Source organism: Drosophila takahashii, chromosome 2R (genome assembly GCF_030179915.1).
Source record: "Drosophila takahashii strain IR98-3 E-12201 chromosome 2R, DtakHiC1v2, whole genome shotgun sequence".
Classification (NCBI taxonomy): Eukaryota; Metazoa; Arthropoda; class Insecta; order Diptera; family Drosophilidae; genus Drosophila; species Drosophila takahashii.
Window position 1 is genome coordinate 26519619 of NC_091679.1, and position 20639 is coordinate 26540257.

General features: G+C 40.2%; 3 protein-coding genes across 3 annotated transcripts; 2 read left to right on the forward strand and 1 right to left on the reverse strand.

Moving 5' to 3' along the window:
• The first annotated feature begins 2809 nt into the window (after positions 1 to 2809).
• LOC108060448 (uncharacterized) lies at positions 2810 to 4190 on the forward strand. The gene is made up of 2 exons (XM_017146158.3): positions 2810 to 2987; positions 3054 to 4190. The coding sequence occupies exons 1-2, from the start codon at positions 2928 to 2930 to the stop codon at positions 3945 to 3947; spliced, it is 954 nt and encodes a 317-aa protein (XP_017001647.2). The 5' UTR covers positions 2810 to 2927; the 3' UTR covers positions 3948 to 4190.
• A 179-nt stretch (positions 4191 to 4369) lies between these two features.
• hrg (poly(A) polymerase hiiragi) lies at positions 4370 to 10544 on the reverse strand. The gene is made up of 9 exons (XM_017146173.3): positions 9905 to 10544; positions 9018 to 9142; positions 8187 to 8950; positions 7925 to 8121; positions 7283 to 7864; positions 6948 to 7220; positions 6174 to 6885; positions 4996 to 5115; positions 4370 to 4933 (listed from the first exon to the last, which is right to left on the reverse strand). Exons 3-7 carry the CDS (start codon positions 8914 to 8916, stop codon positions 6667 to 6669), a joined length of 2001 nt encoding a protein of 666 aa, XP_017001662.1. The 5' UTR covers positions 8917 to 8950; positions 9018 to 9142; positions 9905 to 10544; the 3' UTR covers positions 4370 to 4933; positions 4996 to 5115; positions 6174 to 6666.
• A 1824-nt stretch (positions 10545 to 12368) lies between these two features.
• On the forward strand, positions 12369 to 15099 carry Kpc2 (Kip1 ubiquitination-promoting complex subunit 2). Its single transcript, XM_017146174.3, has 6 exons — positions 12369 to 12852; positions 12988 to 12999; positions 13068 to 13557; positions 13611 to 13946; positions 14002 to 14305; positions 14366 to 15099. Exons 1-6 carry the CDS (start codon positions 12455 to 12457, stop codon positions 14512 to 14514), a joined length of 1689 nt encoding a protein of 562 aa, XP_017001663.2. The 5' UTR covers positions 12369 to 12454; the 3' UTR covers positions 14515 to 15099.
• Positions 15100 to 20639: the final 5540 nt, after the last annotated feature.

Sequence of the window (20639 nt, forward strand, 5' to 3'; positions counted from 1 at the left end):
GACTTTGTCTTTTTCTTGTTAAATGGTGGCAATTATGTAGATTTCTTAAATATCACAACAAGCATGAATACTTCCTTTTGTATTAAATTAAAAATTAAAGTTGAATTATTGGTACATAATTTATGGTTTTTACTAAAAAAAATTTTTTTTTCGATTTTTTTGCCTTAACCATTATGAGAGTCGCAGAAAATGTGGATACATGTAGTACACACAAAAAAAAACTATGTAAAATCAACTATTTAATAGTGAAAACTGTCCCAACCCATAAAAAATACAAAATGCCTCAAAAAATAGTAGATTACCTATAAAATAGTATATTACCTACAAAATAGTATTCAACCCGAAAAAAATTGTTGTTTTTATACCCGTTACTCGTAGAGTAAAAGGGTATACTAGATTCGTGCAAAAGTATGTAACAGCTAGAAGGAAGCGTTTCCGACCCCATAAAGTATATATATTCTTGATCAGGGTCACTAGCCGAGTCGATCTAGCCATGTCCGTCTGTCCGTCTGTCTGTCTGTCTGTCTGTCTGTCTGTCTGTCTGTCTGTCTGTCTGTCTGTCCGTCTGTATGAACGCTGAGATCTCAGAAACTACAAAAGCTAGAAGGTTGAGATTTCCCACACATATTCTTTGGCTTCCTACGCAGCGCAAGTTTATTTTAGCCGAGCGCCACGCCCCCTCTAACGCCCACAATCGCCCACTAACGATTTTAAAATGGGTCCTGCGCCCACATCTTTAAAGATTTCCGAGAAGTATAAATGCAATTTTGTTGTGTATATTTATACCTATCGAAATGTAAAAGACATTTTTCAAATCGGACCATTCATTAAAAAGTTATACGGAATCCAAAATTATATATCTATCTCCCTCGCACTCCCTTTAGCTGAGTTACGATTATTAGTCGGGACACCAACCCGACACAGCGTTCGCACTCCCTTTAGCTGAGTGACGGGTATTAGATAGTCGGGACAACAACCCGACTATAGCGTTCTCTCTTGTTTTTAATTTATGTTTTTAACCTTTTTTATTTTTAATTTAATTTGTTATATAAATTTGTATGAAAGTTATTTATAGACACTTACATTTCACAGATACTTAAACTTACAAATCAGGTTTTTTGCCTCCGCTGGGAATCGAACCGGGGCCGCAACCATCGGAGTCGAGCACTCTAACCACTAGGCCACAGAAGAATGATTTTCGTAGAGGAAAATCTATAGACTTGAAATCAACATTTAACAAAAAAAAAACAAAAAACATCATCTGCAGAAGCGGGATTTGAAATCACGACCCAGATATTATGAGTCGGATACTCTAACCACCCTAAGTCCAGAAAAATAGTTAATCGTATTTTTAGTATATAGGATAATCGTATTTTTAAAACAACAAAATATATGAAGGAAAAAAATAGTTGTGCTACGATATTAATTGTGGTGTTACTATTTAATGCCCCAAAAAATAAAACAACAAAATACACGCAAACAAATAAAATAGTTTTGCTATGATATTGAGACGTTTCTATTAATTTGCCAAATGAATAAAACAACAAAATATATGCAAATTTCTTAAATAGGTTTTCTACTATTTTAATTGTTAAATACTATTCAATAACCCAAAAAATATAACAAAACAAGAAAGGAAGCTACCTTCGGCCAGCCGAAGCTTATATACCCTTGCAGATAAAGTAATGCTCACTCGGTGCAGTTCCAGGGATTCCAGATTCAGCGTTTCTATTTCAATTTTGTTTTTAAGTAGTCAAGAATCAAAACGCCTACTTCCTACAAAGTTACAATGAATTTTCTTATATTTGTTTGAATATTCCTATGGAAGCCTTAAGATATAGTGGTCCGATCCGGCTCGCTCCGACATATGTACTACCTGCAATAGAAAGAAGACTTTCGGGAAAGTTTCATCGCGATAGCTTTAAAACTTTTAAAATATAAATCACATTGAGTTTTTATTTCTTTGGTTTTATGATAACAGATAACACTGTGCAACAAAATTAATGCTTTTTAAATTTACCTCGATGGATGCTTTTTTTTTGAATTTGTTAAGAATTCCCAAGTTAAGCTGCGTTTTCCAAAAAGTTCCCCGACGCAAGGATTCTTAGCACAAGGACCTCAAAGTTCGAAAAATGCTGAAATTGGCCATCTTTCCGGAGGTCTTAGAGGCAAACGGATTCTTAGTTTGTTTTGATGTTAAAGTTTTTTAAAAAATACGCTCTTTATCTTTCAAACCCACTACTTAGAATAATTTGAGGATTTTTTTAAGGGAGAAATAAATTCTAGAAAACAGAGTCAAAAAACATAAAAATAGCATAAAAGTGTTGAAGCTCTGTGTTATTAAAAGTGTTTTGTTTCTTGCACCATTAATTATCCGATCTATAATAACTAGGATTTTGTAACAGAAAATTAAACAAAATTAGCATTTTAAATGCTTTTTTTACACCAGACATTTCTAAATTCTTAAAACCACTTAAAAAACAGAACAGAAAACTTATTTACAAGATTTAACTTTTGGTGTCCCAAGCAACTGTCCAATGTGCCTAAAACATATTATAGTTACCTTCGAACACATACTTAATTCATATCCTTCATTCAGTGGTAAAATAAGTGCATTTCTTAAAAAACAAATTATACCATAATATTTGGAAATACATATTAATAATATTCTTTGCTACATTACAAAGACTCTGATAACTCGATACTTAGTTCTCGATAGTTACAGGGGTATATAAACAACGGCTTGCCAAAGCTAGCCTCCTTTCTTTTTTCTGTTATGATTTACTAATCTAGGTTTCTCTAGTATTGCTGTCAATTTCCAATCTTTATTGGAAACACTTTTCTACATTCGTATAGTACAAACACACTGTATAGGAAATAACACAAAAGTAAGAATACTGACCAAAGGCAGGGTCACACGGAACACGATGCATTGCTACAGCTATGGAGTTCTCCAAGGTGTTCTCCTAGCAATAACTTCAATTATCGTGAGTGGTTAACGCAACTTTAATCTTTACCAAACAATTTGTGAATGTCGATAATATTCCCAATAGATTTTATGGGTGAAAGGACTCGTTGGTTTGCCACTGGCTCTACCCGATCCGGAGTCACTTCCGATCGCCATGGCGGAGGATCTTCCGGCGGAGAGAGCTCCGAGGCAGATCAAACCAAATCAGTCCACTTTCGATGTTTTCAATACCCCAATACCGCATAAATCCGACGGCTTTAGAGTTTTCGCAAAGAAACTACAAGACAAATATCACCAGAGAACTGGCTACAATGGAACTCATGCGCCGCCGACCACTATTGTGACTAAACGAACCACTATTGGTCTTAGAAAAAGCTCCAAAAATGGTATAAGACTCTATGCTGCTCCACAAGACAAACAAGAAGAAGGAGCGCCTGGAGAAGGTGCAGAAGAAGAGGGATCAGGAGACGGAGGGGGAGAACCAGGAGAAGGATCAGCTGATGCAGCCAAAAATGAAACAGCCAAGGAGCTGACTGTTGGTATTCAACAATTCTATACTAATCAATATGGGGAAAAGGTATACAATCCTTGGGGGATAACCTTTGGACACCAGTTTTTGGACACCCGCTTCGGCCCAGGAAATCAGCAGATAGCACGCATATCTGTTAATCCGAATCCAATTCAGAACTACTATCCCAGTATGGAGAACCTGACTACAGTCTGCTTGAACAGATCGACCGTCTACAACGATATTAAGATCGATAAGTGGCTGATGCGCTATGTTTACAGCAGGAAGAAGAAAGTCCGCCCCTTCTTTTTCTCTCTGCGTCAGGAATTGTACGAAAAGGCCGATTCGGAGCAGTGCCATAAGGAGTCATATAGCGACTGGTTGCAGTATCAGGAGTGCGCCATACGTCGCAACCAGCGCATGGAGTATTTTGTCCCCAAGTATCCACGACACCAACTTGCAACAAACTAGTAAGCAAATGATACTCTATCTCTTGGACGTACCCATTGTTTAAATTAAAAAATAAAAAATGCAATATATTTCATGTGAAATCCTGAACATTTTTGGAAAAACACAAGGATTGATATGTCATATATATCTGTCCCTTCTTCAAAATGTAAATTCAACCAATTTAATACTTTTTTAAGGCGTATGCTGTAAAAATTCGAGTTACACTAATAAAGTTAACCGTGCATTTCTGGTTGCTGAGATGAAGTTATATTTTGTATTAAATTCATACACTTTAAGCAAAAAATGTCCTTGCAGCAGGTTAAAATCATCAGTCGATTTTGATCAACAGTTTGGTTTTCCTTTTAAACCTTTATTAACTTAGTTTACTGTATGTTTTGGTGTCCGTTCCCGATATCCAGTACATTTAAATAAAACATGGAGACTTTGGTGTTTTTAGCTTTCGCTTTCTTTTTTCTGGTTTATTTGGTAAAATTAAATCAATATCTTCATTTCATTTATATGTTTTTGTTATTACCTTTTTTCAGATATCATTTCTTAGAAAAACGAACATAATTGTTTCAAATTTTCAGCGTTGTACAACTAGAAGAAGAAGAAAACAAATATTGAAAACAAGATGAAAAATTATAAAGAAATCTTCTTAATTTGTAAGTAGTTTTGCAGCAGATTTTCTCCAGGATCTTGTCTGTCCGCCGCTCTCACCCATCCATCTATCCATCTTCTTCCTCATCCTCTCCACACTTCTCTCTTCTACGCACTCCTCAAACCAGCTGTGGGGAAGTAAAAAAGATGTACAACAATATTATTAAGACAAATTTTAGAGAAATGCTTTCTCTTCCGCTAATAGGTCGCCCAAGTCTTTGATGTTTTTTTATCAAAGCGGCGATTGTTGATCTTCGAATGCCAATTTTAGTTTGACGATTGGGCGATGTTAAGTTGTTGAAAGAATAATGTTTAACATAACTTTGTAGAAGGTGTATGATAGAAACCTGAAAAAAATACATAACCAAGTTAGATATTTCCGTAGCCAAAAGTTCAGCGTTCAACTCACCGTTTTGTATAAAATATTGTGGGCTTCATATTTGTTTGGGCATCAATGCCGAGAAAATCATTGCGGAGAGAATAACTATGAAAACTAATCCTTAAATGGTATGTTTAATAGCTTTTTACACTGCAAAGATATTAAAAAGGGTTAAACATGGTTAGTAACATGTATATTTACTTTTTTACATATAAGTAGACTAAAATGATCAGCGTAAGAAACAAAAGGATAATACAATTTGCATTTTTCTATGTATATTTCTGAAAAACTATTATATTAAAACAATTAGGTCTCCCCCAAAGTAGATATATTTAAAAAATATAATAAACGAAGAAGTATGGATAACAAATGAATATTTAGATACACAGAAATAGCTAATTTCTATCTAAATATAAATCTTTGACTTCGAGTTTTAATTTTTCAATTCTCAGCATTTAAAGAGTGTTTTTTTATAAAGCCTAGTACTCACTTTGATCAAAAAGCCTACGAAATTTTAATATAGAAATTTTTGTTTCGTTGCCTCTTTGAGTTAGGAAATAGTTTACATTTAAATCTATAGGAATAAATGGGGGAAAAGACAAGTTAAAATCAAATTTTTTAACCTTTTGTTTTCGAAACGATATTTTTAACTTGTCCTTTTCCCCGTTTATTACTATAGATTTAAATTTTAATTATTTACTAAAAAGAAAATTCCAAAAATAATAGCTACAACCAAGAACAGTTTAAATTTTTATTTGGGCCAAAATAAAAATAAGATAAGAGTGAAAGTATTTATTTGTATTTATTTATCGAATTGCCTCTTGGTTATCGCACCAAACAAGGCTAAAGGACATTTTCCTTGCAGTCCAATAAACCTATAAACATTTGCCCAAAACAAATTTCACTGTAAATAATTTAGAAAATAAAAATACCAAAAATGTTTAGTTTTTTTTTCTTTTTTTAAAAGTTTATTTTCATCATCATTTATTGAGCTTAGTCTCGGGCTTTGTAAATTGAATTTAAAAAATTTTAAAAATTAAAAGTACGTTTTTGTTAGATTGTTTCCGCATTGGCGGAAATACTGGTTATAGGATACGTAATAGTAAGTAGATAGGCAACTTAAGAGTAAAGAAACAGTCTCGTGTCAAAGGAAGTTGGAGAAAATGGATGAGAGTACGAGAACGAGGAAAAACATTTAGGCAACTTACAAGAAATTGTCGGTGCCGGTAATGCGGCATTTGCAGCGACAGGGACCGATGTTGCTGGTGTCGTCGATGCTGCTGCTACTCTGACCGCTTTTTGTTGTTGCTGTGGTTGATTGTTAGGTGTCAAATGTTGTTGGTTGTTGTCCTCATCATCATCATCAATGTAGTACGTTTTGTTGTAGTGGCCGCTGCCACCGCCGTTATTGTTGTTGTTGTTGCTATGGTGGTTGTAGTTGCTATGAGCAATGCTGCTGATCGTGGTTGTTGATGTGGCCGTCTGCTGCTTGCGCTTGTGTCCGGTTATGCTTAGAGCAGCCGATAGACTGGAAGCTGCATGCAGAATCGAGCGCTGGTTGAAGATGCTATTGGACGCAGCCGCCGCAGCCGCGTTGTTGTTCTTCCGGAACTTCTGATGATGATGATGATGAGCCGGTGGCTGTGGCGGCGGGGGCGGTGGCTGCTGATGCGGCGGATGTGGATGTAGCGTTGGCGGTTGTCACGAACATGCCACCTCCGTTGTGGTTGTGTTGCTGTTGGCGCTGCCATTGTTGCTACCGTTGTTGTGCGGCTGCGGCGGCTCCTGCTCTACAACGTCCATCTCGGAGCCGTTTTTTCCCGAGCTCTTGAAATTAGGCGCACTCATTTGCGCCGCCGTGGGCGTAGTTGGCGTTCCTGCTCCCATATCGCTGGAGGCATTCGAGTTATCCTCTGTCAGCTAAACAAAAAAAGTTTCTTATTATTTTATGCATTCAAACTGAAATAGTTATAGGCACTTACCGATTCGCTGAGCCTGTGTATCTTGGCTCCGCTCTCCCGTCCACGATTTCCACTCGACTGCTGCTGACCAGGCGGCAGTGGGTCTTGCGATTGTGCCAGTTCCGTGGAGAGGCGCTTGCGGTTGGCCAGCAGCGCATTGTTAAAATTGTTGTGGCTTTCCATGGACTTGCGCTCGCGCTTGAGGAAGTCAGAGTCTAAATAGAGCGACAACTGCTTGCGCTTTACATGACGAGCATCAATGGTCATGCCCTCCTTGAGCATTTTTATGTTCACCTGCAAATGCAATAAATTAATAAGTTACTGGATAAACTTTCGGGCTTCATTTGTATACTTACACCATGCATCATAACGTGCTCCGTAAAGTTCTGTATGCTCTCGGTGAGGTCCACGTTAAGGTTCTCCGAACGTTCAAACTCCAAGCCGATAAACCACATGGAGCAGAAGGGTGCCGATGTCACCGCAGACTGGCTGCCCTGAGACTGCTTTAGATCGTCTTCATTTCCACTGTTGTTCTGCGAGCTGTTGGCACTTTGGCCCTTCTTAAACTCAAAGCATTTGGGATTGACGTGGGCCAGAGCAATGTGTGGATTCCGCTCCAGGTTGCCAATCAGCAGACGCACCTTTGACTCCACCAGGCCGCACCACTCCAGATGGTCGTCGGCCGTCTGCGAGTTGACCAACAACACGATAAAGTGGCGATATCTGTAGAAGAAGCTGGGCGCCTCAAACAAACGCTCCCACGGAATGCGGCCGAGCATGATCTCATCCGTGATGTTCATGCCGCGATTAAACTCGGTCAATATGACCTTCTTGGTGGATTCGGACACATTGAATGTGGAATTCTGTTGTGGGTACGCGGGCGTAATAATGGGCATCAGATGATAGCGATCCGAGGCATTGACACGCGGATCCCAGACCTAGAAAAGGGGAAAAAAATTAGTTAGGAAGGAAAACTTGGATAATTCTATGTAACTTACTTGAAATCTGAGATTAACGTTGTCGGGATGCTTGAGCAGCACTGGGTTGGGCCACTTCCAGCGCGAAAAGACCAAGAAAAACTTATGCACCAGTGTGGCAGCTGCAGCATTCGGATACAGCTGACAGGTCCTCGCCACCAGCATGGCCCAGGTCACACCGCCGAAATAACCCAAGGAATTTGAGTAGATGCCGTGCTCTAAAGAGAAAAAAAGGAAAATTAGTCATAATTTCTTACAAAAAATTCAATCCTTTAACACTTACTCTTTGCCCACAGTTTAATGGTGCGCAGGGCAAGACGGAAATTTTCAATGTTGGGCACCAGAGCCAAAATTTCATCCGTAACGCGGCAGCCGTTGAGGCTGCGCACCGAGCGGTGGTCCAAGTTCCGCAACAAGTTATCATCCCGCAGATCAAAGTCATCGGGTATTTCTTTCAGGGACAGACGTGCGAACAGCAAATCGATCTCGATGCCATCAAAGTTCATTTTTATGACCGGCACAAAGGCCTCCTCCACGGAGCGGCACTCGGTGACCTCCGGCTGCTTCTTGAGTACCTCGAAGAAGCTCTGAAAGTAGTCGGTGCGCTCGATGTTGCGCGGAGCCACGCAGAGGGCGTCAATATCGGCGCCCTTGTGATGGACACCCAGTCGGTACGAGCCGAATGTGTAGATCTTGCCGCCAAGCTTCTCGGCGGCCGACTCTGGCATGTTCTTGCTGACGGAGATCTCCTTGACCCACTGCTTGACCAGTGTGTTGAGCTTGGCCAGGATCTCCATGCGGTGGTTCAGCTCGTCCTGGCTCTCGAAGACGTTGTACGGCTCCAGGGAGCCGCGCAGTTCCTCGGTTCGCTGCAGGTCCTCCGGACGCGGCTCGGCCAGGCTGATGGCCGAGGTCATGCCCAGCTGCTTGGCGGGCGGTCCGCCCGAGGTAGAATTGCCATTGTGCTGGTGCTGATGGTGGTGCTGGCGATGTGTTGGTTCGGAATTCCACATGCTGTCTGCCTTCGTTTGAGCTTAAAGTAAGGTCCTGAGAGGGGGTTTTAAAGAAGAGTTAGTTGATATTGTTTAGTTGAAATTCCAATTGAATTACTCACCTATCTAGGCTTAAAACGTATGGGGTTTTATACTTAAGTTTGCTCTCCAAGAAGACAAAATGGAATCATATATATGGGACACTTTCTCTTGAGGCTCTTTATACGATGCAGCGCTTAATAAAATGCTGGAAAACAATAAGATTTTTTAAATATTTAGATATTTGAATGGTTCGGAAATATTTAGCAAAAATGATCACCGTGTTATGTGGATTGTGAAATATTAAGATCAAAAAAAGTGATAATTATAAGCTCGAGATTTGAAACACTGATGACGAGGCGGTTTTTCAAAAGTGAATCACTTAATATTTGAACTAAGAATTTCGCTATGTGTCATTATAAATGTGGGATACACATTTATTACTTGATAAGGGCTAACGGGGTGTTTACTTCGCATATTACCTATTCTTTAAACTCGCAATTTACCTTATTTTTCGCTGTGTAGCCAAACTGTTGATGGACAATTACAATTTACTTTCGCGCTGACTAAATGCAATTTGTTATGTGCGATAAGATATTTCAGATACGCCGTTATATACGAAAAACATAACAATGAATCTCGCACAGCAGCTGGTCACACTGGTTCGGTTTGCCTTTGGCGAATATAAACAAATGCGTAAAACAATTAGCGAATCTTCACGGGGAGGAGTGGGAGTAAGTAGTTGTTGCTCGGCGAGTGCACAAAAGCAGAATAATTGTGACAATGACAAACATAAACAAAGAAAGCAAATTGAAACGAATATTTGCCTGCAGCCCCTCTCCATCCCTCCCCCGCAGGTAAACGGTACTCTCGCACGCGCTCTCACGCACACCCACACACGGCTGCGAGCGACGCACGCACCGCATACATACACACGGGAGGGAAACTTTTATCGCTTGTTTTTGCTTACCTGCACTGTGTCTTCAGATTCTTGGCCTGTTTTTGTTGTTCCTGTTCCTCTTCGGTTCTACCGCTTCAAACAATCTTCGAGGGTGTGTGTATGTCGTGTTGCGTGTCCGCTGCATTCGTGAGTGGTGCATATGTATGAATGTTTGTTAGAATTTTTGGCAGGAGAGTGTATCCCATTGATGTGTTGTTGTTGCTCCGGCTTCTACTTCCAATTTGTGTCGCTCTGGTTTCTTCTTGCTTTTTTCGCGGCACTCTTCACATTTCTTCTTTGCTTTTCCTTTCTTTTCCCGCTCCCGCTTCACCCCCTCCCACTGCCGATGAACAGAAACTCTCGCGTTTTTTATGCTACGTGAGCTCTGCTGAAACGAAACTGACGCACACGCACACACCGATATGCATATGCCAGTAGCCGAGTTGCCAAAACGCAAACACAAACACTTTTCGCCCACTTGTGGGGCGTTGGAGGCGACGGGGGCACACTGATAACGCTGCGGGATCGACGCGTTGGCGTTTAGCGGGCGGCAAACATATTTCGCTGACTTTTTAGCCCCTGATTTGCGCGTTCTAGCAATAATTAAAATGTGTAGCAATCGATTGAATGCTTTTAGAATCGGTATCGGTTGCTCTTGGCGCATAGAGATGGAACACCAGCGGCAGCTAGGAATGGGAGCGCACTGCGATAGTCGGGTCACGAACTTCTATTGTGAATGGTCAACAATCTTCTGATATTTAATTGCGAGTTAAAAAAGCACATGAATTACTTCAAACTTGTAGTTATACAGAACGTATACAATTTAATTTGAAATGGCTTATAACTACCATACGTTCTTAAAACTCTAAATAAAACACCGCCAATTCTTTTGATTAAAAATATATTTATTTCCTTTTTGGCGGTATCTGACTCTGATATTCTTGACCTTTTTCTTTGATAACTATTTTAAATTCGTTCCATTTGGCTATAGCCAACAGTACATAAGGGGCTGTCCATATATTACGTAATCACGTTTTTGGTGATTTTTGACCCCCTCCCCCCCCTGGTGATCAAACGTAATCATTCAAAAAACAAAACCCCCCCCCCCCAATGATTACGTAATCCCAAGAATAAAATTTTTTTGTTTTAATCTGTGGATTCAAACGGAGATGCAACCCAATCTTATATATTGTTTATAAATGGAGTTTGGTATGACACATTCGGTTCGTCTACGCTGAAATTATCTTCAACATACTCTTCGTCAAGCCATTCCAGGTCTTCGCGTCCTTCGTGTGATTGAACCACTAAACAGTTTCTTTTTCGCCGCCCAGCCACTAAAAAAATTTTTTCTCTGCCTTCCTATCTAAGTTTGTAGATATAATTAAAGGAAAAAAGTTTTTAAATAAATTCTTTAAATAAAAAAATTTATATAAAATGATTACGTAATCATTGTGCAAGACCCCCCCCTCCCCATGTAATCAAATATAATCATTTCAATGACCCCCTCCCCCCCCCTAGGTGATTACGTAATATATGGACAGCCCCTAAGCTTGATTTTACATATTTTACTTTAATACTCATAGAATAATTTGTAATAGTGTAATAATATGCAATAGTGGCCAAGGCTGAGCCAAAGCACGAATAATTCCTGACATTGAATATTTGCGTAAGCCAATTAATTAGTATTTTACTTTGGAATATTGTCGGCTAAAAATCATAAATCTATATACCACCAACTGATTTTAATTCCCGCATAGATTATACTTTCTTAAAGGGATTGTAACCAATTGACCATATAATAGTTTATAGTAACAGACCATCTGCCTTTCTGGTCCTCGACAGATGGCATAATTTTGTACCTTTTGCTGCGGTAAATTCCTACCTAAAGTTTTATACCTGAACTTTAAAATATCGGCTTAAACGGGTTTTACGTAAGTAGTTCGGGTTTTTGGTTCTACATTTAATCAGGTACCTGCATATAACTAAGCAATGTGTAATACACATTGTGTATCTCTCTGGATTTTTCACAATCTTTAGCCACCCTCTAGAATTTATACCCTAAAATTATGTGAAGTCTTTCGTTTTTCTTTTTTAATTTTTTTCATTTTGGTGAAAAAATATTTTATTGTTCAAGATAACTTCATAAAATAACTAAATATTCAATTTTACAACTAGAATGCAGGGATTCTTTTAATCATCGAACGATTACTTTATCCAAACAGTTAATTAATCCAAATTAATGAGACAAGGCAACTCTGTAACATTCTAGCATTACTTAAAAGTTCAATAAGAATTAATGCATTAAATTGGTTCTTACCGTGCCCCCCATTGCTGAATACCCTCAATAATAATACAATAAATACCGATATATCGCATCACAGCTCACCGCCATCGGCGTTCCCCGAAGTTAACCCATCTGGCAACTCTCCGGTCAGCTGTTTGTTATCGACTTTGCAAAAATAAAAATCGCTTTTGGCAATTTCGCGTCGATTCTGTTTATTTGCGAGAAAATGCAGATTAGCCACCGAAAAGCGACGCAAAATGTAACGAAGCAGGCGAGCACCTAGCTGCAGACCCAAGATGATACCCTGGATGCGCGAGAAGTTCAACGAGAAACGGGCCAAGTGGCTGGCGCGCAGCAAAAGAAGTGGCGGCTCTCCGGCGGACGAAAGTCCACGGAGCAGTAGCCACAGTCACAGCCAGAGGACAGACGCCAGCGATGCGGAGAGCCTGAGTCTCAGCGGCTCCTCGCTGAATGTCCACACGGCGGAGTCGGAGACGCAGACGGATGGCGGGATAGCCGGCCCCAATTCCCGGCCTCTCGTGGGCGGCGGCAGTTGCGTCCTGAGGACTCCCTCGCCCGCCCGTCGTCGTCGCATGCACCTGGAACTGCAGCTGCAGCGTCGGGAGGAGCGGTCAGGACAGCAGGCGGAAGCCCAGGACTCGCCCACGCCCATTCAACAGCAGCAGGCCCATGCGTAAGTTGACAGGCTAAACAAATATGCTCGAGTATTTCCAATTGCTTACCCCAAATATACATTTTTTTATTCGAAATTCTCCGTTGGACTCGCACGCACACTCGACCCAAATCAAACTATGCAAAAACTGCGCAGTTTGTTCCTCAGGTTCGTAGTCCTTAAAGGCTCTCCTATAAACCCACTAATAATCGCTTCTCTATATGAAATCACCATAGAAAATCAGCCCATAATCGCACCAATAGCTCCACTACTCCTGGCGAGGCGGACGATGCCAACAGGCCGGGTGAGTCCATCATGGTGCGGGTAATCTGCCCCAGCTCGCGGGTTCTGGTCTTCAAGACGGACGTCAACAAGCGTCTCAACGAGCTGAAAAGCGAGGTGATACTGGAGCTAAGCGACGATCCCGACTCCATCCAGCTGTTTGCCCCGGATGTGCGGCATTTGAATCCGCGATACCGTCTCTACCGGGCGGAATACTTTGGCGGCGAACTGAAAGAGACGGACACTCTGGCCCAGCTGAAAGTGCGCAACAACGAGACGTTTATCCTCTCTCCACGGCGCAACACGCTACCACAAACTGTATCGCGGATACGCGAGGTTCCCGGCCCCAATGAGCAGTTGGTGGAAAGCGCCACGCGATATGTGCCCGTCAACAGCAACCAGCTGCCCACCATCGACATCAATGAGATCTTTCAGCAGTCTAACGTGAGTGGGAACTTCCTTTTCCTTGGATTTTGTTAACCATCCTCTGTTTTTAGATACAATACGATGTGCGAAAGGTGCTGATATCCCTGGCACAGGCTTCGGCGGCGGTAATTGGAGCGGGTCCCTATGCTCCGCGCCTGATAGCCATGCTGAAGCAACGTTTGATTAACCGCCGCAATCAGCAGGCCGATACGCTGCAGTGCCTGGTAGACATGGGCTTCAAACGGGAGCTGGCTGCATTTGCCTTGAAGGCAAACAATGGCATTTACTCGACCACGATGGAGTGGCTGATCCAGAACCAAAATGAGGAACACCCACAGGAACCTCCGGCCATGAACATGCAGCACAGCCTATCTTCCATCTCGCCATCCACGATAGTCACCAATAATGTAAGTGTAGCCCGATTAGCGTATCCCATATCTTTTACAGCAAATTCTTATAAAGGAAACCATTGAAAACACCGCCGCCTTGATGGAGATTGTGCGAATCTACAGCCATCGGGACTCACCGCCAAGCGATGAGATTGTGGAATCGCTAACCGAAATGGGTTTCGAGGAGACGGCAGTACTGGCGGCTCTGAAGAAGACGGGCAACAACAAGGCCTCCGCTTGCGAATGGTTGTGCGACAATCGCTCTGGAAGCGTTATTGAATTGCGCGAGGGCTTGGCGCCCGATTCGCCCATCCTAAAGGTGATTCTGGAAATGCCTCAGGTCCAGATGACTCTTAGCAATCCAAAGACTTTTCTGGGTACGACCAGCCTTAGCAAAAAACATTGAAACCCAAAACTAACTATGTTTACTTGTGCAGCATTCCTGGGCATCCTGGAGAACGAGCATGCGATACGCGTGTGGCGTGGCGACAACGACACAACCTCGGTCATCACACATATCCTGCAAAAGTACCATGAGGAGAAGCATGTGCTGGGCATTAACCAGTTCTACACGAACCGTTGGTGAACAGCGCCGCTAAGTGGCTTTATTATGAGATTAACCAAATTATATTTATACATATACATACACGATCACACACCCGAAGTGCATGGCTGTAGCTTGGTCCATTTTGGGGCCCACATTATATACATTGTGTATGTGCCCGTATGTAAAGAATATTTTTGTAGCCAAAAACCATTAAGGTAATACTGCACAAAGCCAAAGATGCAATCGCTTCGCCAAGAGCACGCGGCAGCACTCTACAAACGCTTACCGATCAGTACGAAATGCATTATATATATATACATAAATATAAATAGGAACTAGTTCTAGTCAGGGCCTTCATCCTACGATTCTCTTAGGCTAAACACTTAATCTTCATCTAGTTTGCTAGCTCATCTTCATCAGAATCTCGCACAACACCTAGAAAATGTGACATACTGCATCCCACAGATACATAATATCAGTTGTAAGTGGGGTAAACTTGTGGTGATTTCAGTGCGTTGTAATGACAGGTTGTTCAAAATGCCGCCTGCGAAACCATCAACTTGAACTCAAAGTATTATTTTGTAAACCAAATATTCGATTTGCATTGTTTTAACAAGGGGCAAATAAATCAATTAGTTTTTGATACAAAACGAAGAAAGGAGTGTCGTGTTTACTTATGGTAATTTTTGGAATGGATTTTTAAAAATTGTTTTTATTTTTAAGGTTAATTTTATTTTGGGGAATCTTATAAAATGTATTTTTTTATTAAATTGTTTTTTTGTATAATTGGTAGCTCAACTGCGTTTAAATTTAGTCATTGAAAGACGTTGGTGTCTAGTTAAAAGTAATTATCAATTACGATGGTTTATCCTTAAGCCTACGGGTACTTCCCAAGTTGGGGTTCCATTAACTTTTCACAAAATAGATAAGTTTACTACTCATGAGTCATGATCCTTTGAGTTTACCATTGCGTATGAGTAATATTTGCAGATACTTTTGAATCGATGTGAGTCACCCCTGAAGATAAGTCGGTGGCTATTCGCCCGTAAATTAAAGCATATGTTTAGCTAAACAGTTCCCATAACTCTGTAACTTGTAATTTGTACAAATTGAATTACTTTGTTGGCAGCGCAGTTCGAGACTACTAAATATTTGTGCTTTTTCACTTTTAATGCATTACAATTAATTTTCCATGCGGCCGCACATTATTCATTTCGCTATTCCAACAGCAACAACGCAGTAAACAAAACCAGCGAATGCAAACTTTTCTATTCATTTGTTGCACATTCTTTTTTCAACATACAATTCATTGTTTTTAGCCTGGAGAGGGTAAACGAACATATACATTTTAATTTATGTTAAGCGCGTTTATTAAGTGGTTGTTGCAGTGGTTGTGTATCCATGAGTAACATTCACTATCCGGTGGCTTTTAATTAATATATTTGAATTGTTTAGGATATAGATGCGGGCAAAGAGCAAATTATTTATGGTCAGCTCGTGTTTTTATTAAATGTTTGCGGCTGCATGTTGCATCTGCAACAAAAGCAGAGCGGAACGGAAGCGTACAAAGTATCTGCAAGCTTCGCCTAATGGCCCTTGGCGATGGCCATGCAAATCTATCTCTAAAAATTGATGACGCATGCAGCGGGCGAGGATGGAAATAGACCATAATAAATCATCTGGACCCTTGCTAAGCGCTCCCTGCTATTGCACGGAAAAAAAAATATAATATGTGGGTTATACATTTAGGTATGTATTTTTGGAAAATATATTCCCCAATTGCATTTTAGAGTAATCTTTTGTCTTTCTACATCCGAAAAATTGGTTCCACCTGGCAAGGATTCCAATTTCCCCACGAGAATTTGTTTTAAATATATTTGAAATGGTCGAAATATTTTTTCTGAGTGAAAGGTGGAGTGATTGCTCCTGAAAGTGGCAAGGCAAATGAGTTTTTGATATTATCAAAAGACGAAATGCATTGACAAGGACGACGAGCCCTGAACATCGCCCAACTAATCCTCCCCCGCAGCAAAAGTCTCCCGCCACGAGTTGCCTATAAAAAAAGACATCCCAGCTCCATCTGGAGTTTCCAGAGGGTAGAAATAGATGGTATAATATTGAAGAGTGTGGCTTTGGCAATTTCCGTTGCATATTTGCAGGCGCAAATTTATGAACAGCTTCATATCGACGACATCACACCACCCACCACAAAAAGCGAAACAATGCTGGAATCGGATTGGCGAATAGGAATCAGCTCCTGCCAAATTCCGCAATTTGTATGAAAATGAAAATGTTTTGTCATTTCGCATTCAATGATTTAAAATTCTTGTCGCATGCGTTTTTGGCGAGCTTTCCATGTTTATATTTGCCATTAAAGGCAGCCCGAATAATTTCATCGAATGGCCCTCTTAAAAAATTGCATTTAATATGCATTAATGGCACCGGGACCAAAGCAGTGGCATTATCCACATCATCATCCAAAATCGAATGTGAATAATAAAATATTAAGATTGGGAAAAAGACATAGGACGTGCCATCTCCAAAGGGCGAAATAAATGGTCAGATTATCAGCTGGAATAAGAAATTGAGATTATGCCAATATGCTAATATAATTTTTATATTATATTTACAGAAAATACTTTACTTTCCGAATTTTAATAGAATACATCACAGAAAATATGTAATTGTAAATTAAAAAGTAATTAAACAGTCATGTTTTCTTCAAAAAATGAAAACTGTGGCATATAATAAAATATAATATTTAAATTGTGATTTTTACTTTTAAAACATTTCTTCGGATTCGATTTGATTTTAAATCTCAATATTAATTAACTAAATAGTTTTCACCGAAAAAATACTTTTAAGTCATCTAGATATTTACATTTCTTTAAATCTAATTTGAGTAATAGATTCGAATCTCTAAACTGGTACAGATCTGTATGTAAATTTGGTTCCCTAAAATAATAAATAACGGAAATTAGTTCGCGGGAGCCTTGAAAATTGTTAGCCTATACAGCCTGTAACTATTTACTTAAACATATAAACCAAACTTGAGTCAAAGTAAGACACATAATAATGAATAAATCACTGATAAACAAAAAGTTAGTTTTCACTCGAATCTGCCCAAATCTCAGTCCTTTTAATTATACAATCCCATTTCAGAAGCAGTCAGATCCCAATCTGATAATGGCTGTTAACAGACAGACCCTTAGTATTCCACGAACATCGTATCTCCCCTCCAAGAAAAAACCCTCCTTCATTACGAAATCCTCAGACCAATTAACCATTTAAAAGCGTATCGAACTCCTTCATTAGCAAACATTGCCAAATTTCGACCCTCGTCGCAAATATTTCATTTATATGCCATAAATACTTGTATGAAACTTTCAACACGACATGAAAATTAAACGAAATGGGACGCCCATCTCCTTTCCCAACATCCTAACATAAATATGTGTAGCCTGAAATTGTTTGTCCTTACGGGTAGCAAATAAAAATTCTGCTTTAACGCATGAAATCACACAAAGATACTAAAAATTTGAACATGCAAGTTTATGTTGGCCAAACGGCATGGAGTCTGCGGCAAGGATAAAATGTCCTCTAAATGGGCGCTTGTGGGAGTGGGTGGTTGGTTTGGTACTCGCACAGACTGCACACACACACACATGCATACCAAACAGCAACAATAGTAAACAAAGCGCCACAGTTTATGACGCAGTAGGCCAAAGTCCCCCGGCCTCATAAATATAAAAATTAGTTGCCGGTCAGTTAGCAAGTGGGTGGTTGGGTGGTCCTTTTCGTTTCGCTACGGTCTCGGCTGGAAGGCCACGCTGGCCGCCCACAATTAATTAATTAGTTCAGTTGACAAAAATTGCGGTGAGAGGCCGACGGGTTGGGACTGGAGTGGGTCTGTGGGCGGGGGGATGGGGGCGTGGCAGGGTCCTGCGGCTGGCCCGGCATGTGTCTGTGATTGGACTGGCTTACCCATGAGCTGCTACTCGTGTGTGTGTGTTTGCCAGTGACCAAATGGCTGTGTCTCTAATTATGTTCATGCGTAGCTCGAATTATTAAAGGACATTCATTTTGGCTTAAGGGGATTTTGGGCCGAATTACACGGCTAAAAAATATAATTGAATTTATTGATCTCGCCACTAAAAACTTTCAATCTTTAATATTTATAATACTACTTTTAAGTATCTTGCAGAGATCAGATAACTATTCTTATCTAAATTGATCAAGTTTCTTAAAGAGAATATTACTCAAAGAGACTTAAATAAATTTTTGGGAAATTATCTAAAATGATCGAAAAAGTATGCTAAAGAAAATATGCAGGTCTTGAAAGTTCCAACACCTTTCTGATTTTCTTCTATAATTTAAAAACATTTTTTAAAAATAAAAAGAAGAAATTAAACAAAAAAGTTAATTTTGTAAATCGTGCTTTTTACCATGATATGGCAGGAGTCACTTTTATAGATTCTTATTCACCAATTTGCGCTGCATAAACCCTTAGTTTATGGTGGTGTATGTGAGCCTTCTTCATTCATGTACATGTGTGGGTGTAAGTGTTTTGGGGACCTCGTCCTTTGTGACATTTCAGTTTCAAGGGTCGTGGGCTGGCGGCGGTCAACTGTTTTCATAAGCGTAGCAAATATTTTCACAAGGCCAATTAGTGGGCAGGCTCCCAGTTGACCGCAGATGCTGAGAGTTTTCCTGCCCGCCCCTTGCTCTTGCATCCTGTAACCCTGCTCGGCCCCAGGTCCTTTCGCCTCGTCTTCCGTTTCCGCAGCACAGTTATAAAATTAATAAAAAGCACCCAAACTTTCCCCAGTTAGTTCCCCTCCTTACGTCCTTGCTGGCCATCTCTCCCTTTCGCCTAAAACAGCTGATCACATTCTGGTTTTTGTCAACGACTTTTCCGTGTGACGCAACATACTTGCGAACACAAAAAGTGAAAAAGTGAAAAAGGCAAAGGCAAAAGCAATAAACTTTTCAATTGTTTCTTTCGCACTCTATGCAATAGTTTTCTGCAGCTTCCTCTTCTTATTTTAGTTTTTACAAAAAGTTTTTAACTGGCGCTGACTTTAAGTGCAATTCAGTGCCGAGGACAAGAAAACCTCAAAAAAAGAATAAAAAGCGAGAAAAAAGGAAATGCTAAAAACTTTTTCCCACTTGCCGCTGACTTTTCCACTGTGTTCTATTCTGTTTTGCGGCTGCCACATTCGTTTTGTTTTCGCCAGTTTAAAAACGCATTGCCAAATGTGTCACACAGAAGTTATTGTTCGTGTTGTGCTTTTCCCTCGCTCCTTCACCGTTATTTCGCCTGACACAATGCGAGTGCCGTTATTCCAGAGTGCAGGGAGCGAGAGAGCGAGAGGGGTAGAGGCTGCAGCATGCGGTTGCTTTGTCTCCTGCATTGCACATTTTGCACTTGACACAATGCAAAGCGAACGGGTGGGAGCGAGATGGATGGCAGTGAAGAGTCGAACGGTACTTGACGGGTCAGTGCCCACCCCGCAGCCACCCACTTCCCAAGACCATCCCCACCGCCATCCAATACCACCCATCCTGCACAAAGGACCCGGCAAACAAACAGTTAAAATGCAACTGGGTTGAGTGTCTTAATGCGTGGCTAAATTCCGACATTCAGGTGTTTTCCATTTTACAAAATGTTCGCTTTAGATGAAATGACATTTTTTTGGTGCCACAAGACGTGAAAGGTGCGTTCTCTGACCTTCTGTTTGCATTTCACAAATGCATAATGGCTTATTTGCCGACGTGGAAGCGTTTTTTATTATAATAAAAATGTCAAGTGCATTCAGAAAAATATGATATTCAGTTATGATATTTTCTTCAAAAAAAAAGCTAAATAATTCGCTTAATTGAAGTTTAATTAATTAAAAAATGGTACGCAAGAAATCATTTAAAAAGGCAAGAAATGGCTTGTAATTTGAAGGATTTATTCTGAAATTCTCTGATCTTTTTCACTGCATACTTTTGAACACCTTTAAAAGTGATTTTTTCGGTACCGTCAATAAAATCTTTAGGAAAACATATAAATAAAGCTCTTTGAATTTACCCCTGAACTCTTCTTGGTTTTATTGTGTATTTTCTTCTTATGTTTTACTAATCTGCAGATTTTGAGTAATTAAAAAAGACTAATTAGG